At 42.1% G+C, this 11,157-nt stretch overlaps 1 protein-coding gene across 1 annotated transcript in view; it reads right to left on the bottom strand.

The window, feature by feature from the left end:
- Window positions 1-10,225, bottom strand: part of LOC106951426 (nuclear receptor ROR-beta-like) — a 21,356-nt gene extending 11,131 nt beyond the window's left edge. Inside the window, exon 1 of the mRNA XM_015038965.1 lies at window positions 9,656-10,225. Within this exon, the coding sequence (XP_014894451.1) occupies window positions 9,656-9,662 (7 nt within the window). The 5' untranslated portion in view covers window positions 9,663-10,225. The remainder of the gene's footprint in view (window positions 1-9,655) is intronic.
- Window positions 10,226-11,157: the final 932 nt, after the last annotated feature.

The raw sequence follows: 11,157 nt of genomic DNA, 5'->3' as shown, positions 1-11,157 counted from the left end.
AACCCCCCCGAGGAAAGTTTAAGCGGAGGAGAGTTTTAAAAAAAAGGGAAATGGGGGGGGGGGGGGGGGCGAGGGGGAAGCGCGCTCAGGAGGCAAGGCAAGCAAAGGGTATGTTATGGAAATGACTGTTTTTATTACAGCGCGTCGTGATATACGTTTGTATTTTTTTTCTTCAATGATGCCAGATGCTGGGAAAAAAGTCTCGAGTGTGTGGAAAGCAACAAACAGGTCAGCAGAAGAAAAGAACCGTAAAACTTACGCAGGCATGCGAATTTGCTACCCGAGAAGAAATTCTCTGAAAGATTTGCTGCTATATTTGCTAATCATCTCACCTGGTAAGACTCCTGGACATTTTTACAAGGTTGATAAATGGAAAAATCTTGAGCGAAACCTGCGCTAAGACATGCCACGCCTTCACGACGACCGTAGCTAGGAGTAGTCAGCAATGGCTGTAATTAGCCATAACATTACAGTCACTGGAAGGGAAAATTAGTGATGTATTTCTTTGCTAATACAGATTCCCTTTGAGAGTTGGTGTATTCCAATTTTGACTGTACTTTGTGTTTTTCCTAAGCACCGACATATAACTAAACTAAAATGCAATAATGTATACTCTGTGGGTAAAATTGGCAGATTGTGATCTCTGATTTATTTATTGTATTTCCAATTAAAAAAAAAAAAAAAAAAAAAGCTCTGTTCCATATCCTGCAATGCAAAGCCATTCTGATTGTTGGACCTTGGCAACAACCTAATTATTTTCTAGAACTAAACATGGGTGCAACACTTTCTCTACAGTAGCAGGCCTTCAGCTGATCCTAATAAAACCGCTCACAATGGTTCAAACAACACGAATCAGCATCAGAAGTGTCCGCCAGCCTCCGAATTCCCTCAACCCAGCAGCTTAAACGGCCTAACATCATTTATGGGACGCCAGCTCAGTCCAAAGAATTTCCACTGCGAAGCCCACGGGGCAATAAAATCTACCAAATATTAGGAGTGTGATCATAACATTATGGCTGATGCTTAAAAAGGCTTCGGGTTTCATTTTCGTGAGCCGTTATGTAACCCCTTGCTGCTCCTCTCCAGGAGACCCCATGACAGCATTAAAAGGTGTAGACTTCCAGTTTATGAGTCTGGGAGCCTGAAACATGCCTCATTACTGAGGCTACTGCTCGTTTCAAACCGACTCTTTGTGAATCCCGTGCCGACGACAATTAGCAGCTATTTCATAGTGCAGGACTATGACATGACCTTTCTAATGCTTAGAAAGTAACAATAACAGTACAGTCATTTGAAGCACTTCTGTGTCGCTTATTTAGAAATAAATAGATAAAAAAAAAACCCTAGAATGAACTACTGCTTAATATTTTAGCAGTTTAACAAGTTGATATTATCCAGTTGGTTTGTCAGACTGGGCAAAGTCTTGACAGACATCCAGCTGGTAGTTTTGCAATTTCTGTTTTGAATCAGTCACCTTAATAAGAGTTGCAGTCTACAGTATGTTTTGCGTTATGAAATATTTTTAAACAGTCAAATTTGTCTTTCAGTCCACTGACGGGCAGCAGTAGTTTACTTCATGCTCTGTACAGCTGGGACAAAACTCCAATCACTTTCCCTGGAATTATATTAAATGATACGATAAGAAAAAAAAAAATCACTGTGTGTTGTTATGTAAAGCTGCTATCACACCATTTCCAATCATGCCACATATGCTGCAGTATTAAAATAATTCATACTTTGATCTAAACATGAAAAATAAACAGGATTTAGGGAAAAATCAAGCCCCTTTACATCTTTACAATGTGTGCCGCTTCTGATGCGCTTCCTTTTTGAATGGTGCATCTGTTGGGATGAGGAATTAACAACGTTGTCATTTTTTACATATACACTCAAGGATTAACTAACCATCTGGTAGTGAAATATGAAAGCTCTACGAGTGCTCTTACATGAGCAGATATGCATTAGGCACTAATAAAAAAAAATAGGTTATGCCACCAGTTTCACTTTTAGTTTCAAACATCTAACATAGTGATTGAAATTACACAATGGCAGAGTGAGATTAGGCACTGTTCTCGGTGGGTCATTGTTGCAATATAAGAGTCACAGTTGCATCATTTTATCGACAGCTGAACGCATATTTGCTAAACAACCAAGCTTATCTGGTAAGATGATGCAAAAGCGTTATTTTCAAATGTCACTCCGTCTTCCAACCCAGTGGACATGAAAGGCAGACATACATTAATGTCATGTTTCACATTTTAAAAAAGGTGAAACTCAAAACACCACCTGCTCAACATACTGCGCTGCGTCTTCTTCTTTCTAGACACACAAACACCAAGTTGCACACACAGCGAAAGCTTAGATAACACCATACGAAGTGTGGCGGTGCACACCCTTCACACGGCCTCACCCCCCACCCCACCGACGAAGAAACCAAGCATACAGGCAGATAGGAAATCACATGATGGCAGCACATAAGACACATATACAAAGAAACCTTTTCTTCTGCTACAATTACTTCAAGAGACAGTTGGTCGGCACCTGGGTTTGCCGGTCAGAGCAATCTGATCGGTTTTTTGCCGGTCAGAGCGATCTGATCGGTTTTTTGCCGGTCAGAGCGATCTGATCATTTTTTTTTGCCGGTCAGAGCGATCTGATCGGTTTTGCGTATGGAAAACTGTGGAGGAATTCTGAGGTTATTGTTGGACTCTGGAGCTCTGAAAAGCACAACTTTCCTCTTTCCTTTTTGTTCCACAAACGCCTCGACTGTCTCTTCGCTAAAACTGTTGACTAAAATAGTCCAACTGATGAGGGCAGCTGCAGGCATGCAATGGAAAAACATCACCCTCCCCTCTCTCCCGGCTCTCTGCCCCTCCCGCGCCTCTTGATTATATAACTCCTGTCGGGGAGCATTCTTCGCAAGAGCTCATTGAGCAAGCTCACTCCAGCAGCGAGCCGTCGTCCCGCCCCTCCTCGGGCTCTTTGCTTCCCACTGGCTGGTCGGCGCTGGCTACTGCCTCGGCACTGGCTGAGTCATCCGTCACTCTGGGGCTGGAGCCTGTCAGCCCATGTGGACGTTCTGTCCCACTGACACACTTTCCCACTGCAGGCAGGGAGGGAGGAGGGAGGGAGTGGAGCCAGCGCTCTGTCCAAACCAGTTTTAAGGTGGAGTTGAACAATGCTAAAACTTTGCCACAAAGCATCTATGCAGTTACAGAATTAGCAGGGTTACATAATGACAAGCTTAAAGAAGATACAAGTCAGTGCACGATATATATATATTTACAGATTTGTCTAACTCTTCACCATGGAGTGCCAGTAACATGACACCACATGCGGTGTGACCGTCATGGTACGGGCAAGTGCACCGCACTCAAACCGCTCAAACCTTGAACTTGACCGTCTGCTTCCCAGCCCTCTCTGTTCTCCTTTGACATTGAGCTTCTGCTTATTCTATTCTTGTGGTGTGCTGAGAGTCACAAACGCACAGATGCCCAGCCAACCATCCAAGCCAGCTATAATACACACACGCGCACACACACTGCGCATTCTTTCCCAGCGTACAACCCTTATTTGATATGCAAGCACAGTCAGTTATATTTTCTTAAAGCTTCTAGGCAAACATTTTGGTAATTTTGTTTTCCATTTGCTTCACTGTAAATTATTATTTTACAGGTGAGATTACTTACTCTCCCTCAAGTAAACTTTCAAAAGTGGAAGCCTTTGGTGACAACCCCAAGGCAAGGGAATCTAACTGGACCTCTTGAAGCAGTTTTCTGTGTTTTCTCCTTGTATTTGCATCTGTTAAGTTGTACTTAGAGCCGAAGCAAAAATGTTTGAGTATTATATAAGAACACTGTATGGCTTTCAGAAATATGTGGCAACAATAAAACTGGTGGAAACAGTTTCTAAAGAAGGCCAGACAGACCGGAATGGTGAGATTTCATCGTCAGACATTTCTATTGAAAACACTGAGCGATTTGAAGAAGAGCTGTTCTCCAAGTTATTTGGGCTTGTTGATGAGTTACATTTAGTAGATAATTAAATCTTAGTAAGTCACAGCAGAACTGCTGGTTTACCCAACATTGTCCTGTCTGATCAGTTAGCCACAACACAACCACTCCTTTAACGTTTCATAATCTATGCTGCATTCCTATTAAAAGTGGCTCATTCACTAATAATGTTTTGACAATTCGTATGGCACTTGAAATGTCATCGACACAAAAGCAGATTTAAGAATAATCTTCTTTGATACTCTTTTTAAAACACCTGACATTTTCTGAAATCCTGCAGTGTGAATCATTATATAACCATGTTTTCATTGTCAGTATACAACCAACTGTGAAAAATACACCAACATATTACATCTTTAGCTAGTTCACATTGCAATATCTTGGCATTAGCCAGATTTCGAAGAAGGTGGGACTTTGGGTCAGAGACAGTGTTGGTGACCCCCAACCTCACAAGTTTACTTCACAAATACAAACTACAACAAAGACAAACTACTGATGGTTTAACGTCAACTTTAAGCTTTTCTAGGCCTGAAAAGATTCCAACAAACACGTTGCCATCTCTAGAAATGTCTCCATCCATGCAAAAGAATATACAGTAACTATGCTAGACTTGAAAATGGCGATGTAACATAGTCACTGAAATCCAAGGAAGACAGAAAAGAAACCATGGAGCGTGTGCACACACAGTATTTGATTTGGTCAGGAAGTTAGCGCTCGTATCTGAGAACGAGTTCAGTTCTAGCTGAAGACTGGAAAAATCAGTGGGATTCACTATTGGCTGTTATGCCAACTCGTATTGGCTGGTAAAGTTTTATGTGGTAAAATACTATAAAAAGAAAACATCCAGAAACATAAATATTGTAAGTGCACCAGTAGTTGAAAGAGATGCCTTAAGTGCGTCTACATATTTAATGCACGGTACTTTGACAATGGTTTTTTTTTTGTTTTGTTTGCCATTCGAGTGTTTAATCATGTGGTTCTACTCGGAGGCAACTTGTGATGTTCCCAACTTCAGAACAAAAAGAGCGCACCATCAAATTGGCAGGTGCCGTTTGGTTTGCGTTTGGTTACATTGTCTTCTCAAAATAGTTGTGTGGGATATCTCGCATGGAAATCCAAATACATAAACACATCTCAATGTTATGACCCAATAATTTTTCTTAGAAACCTTGAAAACTGTGGTGTTTGTAAGAACTCCACTGACACTCCCTCAGTAATCCTTTGCTGAAGTCCAGCCCAGGCTGCCAGGCTGAGGCATGTTTCGCTCAGACGAAGCCATTTTGGCTGTAAAACCTTGAGTCAACCCTTTCCGATCAAAGATCTCAATTAGTTTTTATACGTGTATAATGTGACTCACTTGACCGTAACCTGGTAAATGAATGAGGATCAACAAACTAAGCTGCATGCACACAATCATAGAATTGAAAACAGGAAACAAACTGAGGAAGGTCTGTAGCAAGTAGCTAACTCCAAACTTTGAGATTTGAGAGATTTGTGTTTGAAAATCCAAAGGAGAGGTATTTGAATATCAATATCTGCGTTTTTGCTTCAAAAGTGACATCAGAGGCTGATTCCTGATCAGAATATGTGCTTCTTTATCAATTAGCTGAAAGGTCTGAAAGGATTATGACTTGTGAAGGTGAAGCACGTCAGACCAATTTAGCTCGCCGTCGATAATGGCGGAGAGTGATTACCTTTAACCCTGAATATCACTGCTGAGCTGCGCTCAGTGTTTTTAACCTTTCGCTCTCTCGAGACACCGAGCATTCCAGGAAGATCAACACCAGTGCCGCTTTTTTTGTTTCAAGCATGATGCGTAAGGTCTGGAGGGGTTTAAGTTTGTCACAAAATCTGAGTAGACATCTGCAACAAATGATAACTGAGCAGAAAGAAAGTGCAAAACAGGAACAGATTTTCCAGAACAAAGCAGGTGTTTTTGAACTTCGGGGCTGGAAACCTTTACGCAAGGCAAACAAGGGAAAGAGACAGTTTTAACGTCCGAGACAAACACGCTGGCCTCTGACTATTTATCAGCCAGCTGTATGTACAAAGTGGTTGTCTCCACAAAGAAGTAATTCAGCAGAGGGTGCGGCGGGCTTAAGGGAGAAGGAAAATCACTGACTGAGCCTCAGTCAGTGATTCTCGATGTCCAACGAGGAACGAGCCAGGTGATAAAATGTCCGACATGCCCCATGACCAGTGCGTCACGCAGTCAGTGTGTCAGTGTGTCAGAGATGATCTCTGATAAAGTCAAACACTCCTAGCAACATCACACCTGACAACCCGCATACACATAAAAGTGCAATGTAATCTTTATAATCCTGGGAAACTGTTGAAACATATTATTTCTTTCACAATGCAAATCTCTTATGGCATGAGAAACAACATGGTGACAAATGCTGGTTGCTCTAAGATGAGGTAGATTTCACACTTTCTGGTGAAACAAAATGAGAACAAATTCAGCGAGAGGTGGAAGCATCATGATTTGGAGCTCTGCACCTTTAAAAAAAACCCAGCCTTTTTGTGGCTAAAGTGTGTGGAATAATTTCTAGATTTTATTTCCCTAAAATCAGATGTAAAGGAATCTATTTTCACAACTTTCTTTTTTGGGTGGGGCGAGGGGGATTCAGACTCGCATCACTAACACTGAACTATCATGAGTATTATGAAAGGGTGTTTCTGCTTTAACATAAAAAACAGTTTATATTAAACTCATAGCATCCGACTCTATACTTAGCATAGGATGCTCTAAGCCAAAAAAAAAAAAAAAGAAAAAAAGAATAAAGTCAAAAAAGACATTTGGGCAAACTTAAGGGTTTCAGATTTGGACATGCAATTGATATTTGAATAAAACTGGAAACAAAAAGGTAATCGCCTATAAATACCATCAAACCCAACACTTAAATACTATTATTCAAATTCCCAAGCATTGTTCATCTGATATATTTTGCCTCTAGAAAGTGACATCAGCCAAAGAATATCAATATATATCAATATTCTCTATTGAAGCCAAGTCCTTCAGTGCAGGGCCTTACTTTAGTAAGGCCACTTATGGCACCATAACCTCAGCTTCAATGTTTTTCAACATTAAAAAGATTAAACTTTTACTGATCTGCACATAGTTTAACGCTGTGTGTTTTTACCTCTCCACTTTATGCAGTTGTACTATATGGATACTTTTTTTGCATTTTAAATACCACATACCACAGCTTTACTTTGTTACCACTAATGTATCATTTAAGTAATTAGATTTCTCAGCTTGACTTTTGCGACAACTCCTAGTACACTTGTTGCCTCCTACTTAGTTTGGTGGCCGTGAACTGTTGCTCAGTTTGGAGTTTGGTTTGACTAGGCTGCCTCTGACATGTCTCACAAAACTCAGTCTGCAACATTCAGCTTCGCTCCCCTTTCGAGCAACCCCTCAATATAGCCAACTAATGTTTTTAAGTTGCTGGGTGTCTTTCTCCTTTTTTACTTGTCTGTGAGACTAGAGTTGACTTACAAAGAGAGTCGTCTTATCTCTGTCTAGGAGGAAATTGATTTTTTTTGCTCAAGAAAAAAAGGGGCTGGGGACAGACGGAGAAACACTGGGGCCTCTGGCGGAGGGAGGTTCCCTCTCTGGCCGGATATCCAAATGTAAACAAACTGCTGTCCTTTCTTAGCTAGCTCGGCCAAAAAAATGTAGGTTTTTTTCTTTTCTTCACACAACCTCTTGTTTGCTCTCTCACAATACACGTCAGCATTTTGTATGGTGGCCTGAGCACATAAGATGCAATCAGAACAAGTTCTCCTGCAGTTTTGGTATGCTGACCCACCGCAGGCGCTCGCTACGAACTCTGGATTGTGTCCTGCTCTACTGTAAGCAGGTCGTCAGCTGTCTGTGCACTTCCGCACAACGTTTTATAGCAATGGTGAAAGATCACAAGACGTGTGTCACACACGGACAGACAACTTGTGTTAGAGGCCAGTGAAGTGCTCAGCTCTGCTCCCGTCCCCCCTCTGCGGGCCCCCGCTCAGACTCCAGTGGTATTTGCATCTTTTAAAATAGAAAGAGCCCACCGAACTCGCCAGCAGCCAATGTCCAGACTGTACACATTCTGCACACTGAGCATCCTACTCCAAGTATTCACTCTGAACTGGAATGTGGTTTTATAAACGCATCGTGCTGTCGTGAAGAAGTTTCATTTCTGGTGACAACTGACAAAATAACAGTGACCCCAAATATCAATTCAGTATACGAGTAACTAGCAAACCAATTGGAGACAGAAAAAGCTAATATTTTTCTCTAAATTTGATCTTTTTTATTGTAAATTCTCATCATATTTGCCATTTTCTTTGACGATCCCACATTTGTTCACTTCCAGAACCCAGTGGGTAACTGATTATGAAGCACAGATTTGGATCAGGTATTCATTAGGAGAAACGGTGACTAAGTTTCTGTTGCATATTTCGTTTCTCTCTTAAATTCCTTTCCATTGTATTGTGCCGTCAAGTTATTGTGTTTTTGTGTGATTTTGTCTGCCGACGTCCCCGGGGCCTCATATGGTCTACAACCGCCTCTGATAACTTCAGAAGCTGAAAAGGAGACCGCGCTCCTTAAGCCAGGGCAATAATACTTGACAGCAATTTCTTGAAATAAAATTCACTCAAGCTCCTTTTGGGATCTCACTGGGCGTAACGTTTGCGCCTGCAGCCGCACATGGCGCTGCGCGCTTTTGCCGTCACGAAGCTTCCCAGAGTCCTCCTCCCCTCCCTCCGCTGTAGATGCTGTATAATGCTCCGTGACATAACTAGGTCAGTGGAACAGCCGGGTTTCTCTCTCCCTCCGTAACTCACACTGTCGGCCATGCTGGCACAGCCATCACACCACAACAACACCAAGGATTGATCCTGCGCAACCTCGGCTGTGCGAAGGATCACTTTGTTAAATTTGGCAATCGCGGATTTCAAAGGAAAACGTAACAATTCAAGTTCATAGGTGCACAATAAACACACAGCCTCAGAGTGAAAGCACTTACGACGCAAAACAAGTAGATGCAAAATAAGTAGATGCAAAATAAAAGCTTTTTTTTAATTATCTATTTGATTAACATTGTCAGAAACCTGATAAGATCGATTACATAATAGTTTGGTTAACAACAACTCCCCCCCTCCCCCTCTCTCTTGTTGCATAACTTCCAACATGGATCCCCCGAAAAAAATCCACAAAAGTCACAGGTGAGGTTTTTTTCTTCTTCTTTTTCTGACGTTTATGACGTCGCACCGCCGTGAATTGCAAAATGCACCATTGCGCGTGCAGGAACCACAGCCTAAGCCTCGCGTTCTGAATTTCATATGAAGAAAACACGCAGTTTTATGTGCCTCTCGTTTATTCTCTTAATTTAAGCCTCACTGATCATCGTACTTGATGGGAATTTTGGTGTTTTCGCAGAGCGCCGCCTCGGGTTCTGTGCGGCCATAATCCAGTCAGGAGGGATTAGTGCGCACTGGGAGGAAAAGCAGGCGCTCTCTACAGAGTCCCTGTGCGCACACATGTGGTAACAAATCCAACCCGAAACAGGCAACATTATGATCCAGCATGGCTGCACAAGCAATCATTTATTCATTTCAATGAATTAATAAATGATTTAAAAAAAACTTACCTCTCATTTTCGATGCGTTCTTTATTTCTGGGCAGGGCGGTGAAGACTCGGCTACATGAATTTAGTGTTGGAAAACAGACGAGAGGCGAATAAAACGCCGGAGCCAGACTAAACTGGCTGTATAAATATGAACTTATTCCCAACTGCGATCAGCTTTAATAAGCACGACCCCAAAAACCTTTTTTTTCTTTCCTTTAAAAAAAAAAGGAAAACAGAAAGTGGCAAAAAAAAGAGAGAAATAAATAAACTCCTCTTATTTATCGCTCGATCAAGTTCGAGTAAAAGAAAAGAGTGCAGGAAATCGCTTCGGATCTCATGGTAGACGTCCGTCGCGCACCGAGCAGCAGCTTCTCCTCAACTTTGTTGTTTTGTGGTTTGATTTGACAGATTTGATCCGCACGATGAAGGAGCGTTGTTTGGACCCCCCCTTTCTGCGCTCTGACTCTCCGCCTGCTTTCCTTTCCGTCTACCCTGCTAACCTACTTTCTCCAAGCGTGGACTCTCACATGATCTCACCGCCGTCAGCTCCTCCCGCAACGGGCGCGGGAGCGCGCAATCGAGAGCGCGTTTAAGGTGGCCTGGCAAAAGATTAAAAAAAAAGTACAGGCTTTTTTTTTTTTTTTTTTTTGTCTAGGAGAGTAATGTGAGAAGGATCAGCTTCAACTCCTTTGAGCAAGAATTAGGAAGGTAATTACAGCCGCGGTCAGTTCTGCTTTAATACTTCCCTGGCATTATGTTGCCCAAAGCAGCTTTATTTGTGCAACGGAGCAGGGCCCATTGAGTTAGGTAATATCATACCTTTCTTATGGCGTGGTGCCAAGGTAAAAACCCAACAGCAAAAACCTACCAAACGGGTCTTTTGTTCGACAAAATAGCTGTTTCACGTCACATTGACTATGATCTTGCAGAACTGAAAGCCACAGTGTCGTCTTTAAACACCCTTTCCTTCCTCCTGCCTCTTTTCATTTTAGGCAGCCTGTCAGTTTTGATGAAATGAAGCAAGTGTTTTATTATGAAACCCTGAACCAAGAAGTTGTTATCTATAAAAAGATAAGCGGTGTTGAACCCACCACACCTTTGTTGCCCTGGTGATTGGTCTGCCTGACTTAGTGTGCAGACACAGTGCTTTGCAGAAGGAGTCACGCTTTTCACTTTTTTTTGTTGTTGTTGTTGTCATCTTGGAGACGAAAATGTCGGTGTGGTTTCTCCAGATTAGACAAAAACGAAGTAGAACGTGACTATAAAGCTGATGGGAAGTGGGAGTTTGTTTCCTTTTTTGACCAATTAAAACAGTGCTTCTCAACCCTGGTCCTCACGCCCCCTTGCCCTGCATGTTTTGGGTATTTCCCTTCTGCCACACACCTGAATTGTATCTCTGGGAAATTAGCAGGCTTCTGCAGTACATGATGGTCATGCAATCATTTGAATCAGCTGTTCTGGAATAGAGGCACATCTAAAACATGCAGAGCAGGGAAGGGGTCGGTGAGGACTAGGGTTGAGAA

This window comes from Poecilia latipinna, unplaced genomic scaffold (assembly GCF_001443285.1).
Source record: "Poecilia latipinna isolate Pla-1442-1.1 unplaced genomic scaffold, P_latipinna-1.0 Scaffold459, whole genome shotgun sequence".
In the NCBI taxonomy this organism is placed as follows: Eukaryota; Metazoa; Chordata; class Actinopteri; order Cyprinodontiformes; family Poeciliidae; genus Poecilia; species Poecilia latipinna.
The sequence above is the reverse complement of the archived record's forward strand: the minus strand, read 5'-3'. Positions and strand labels throughout refer to the sequence as shown.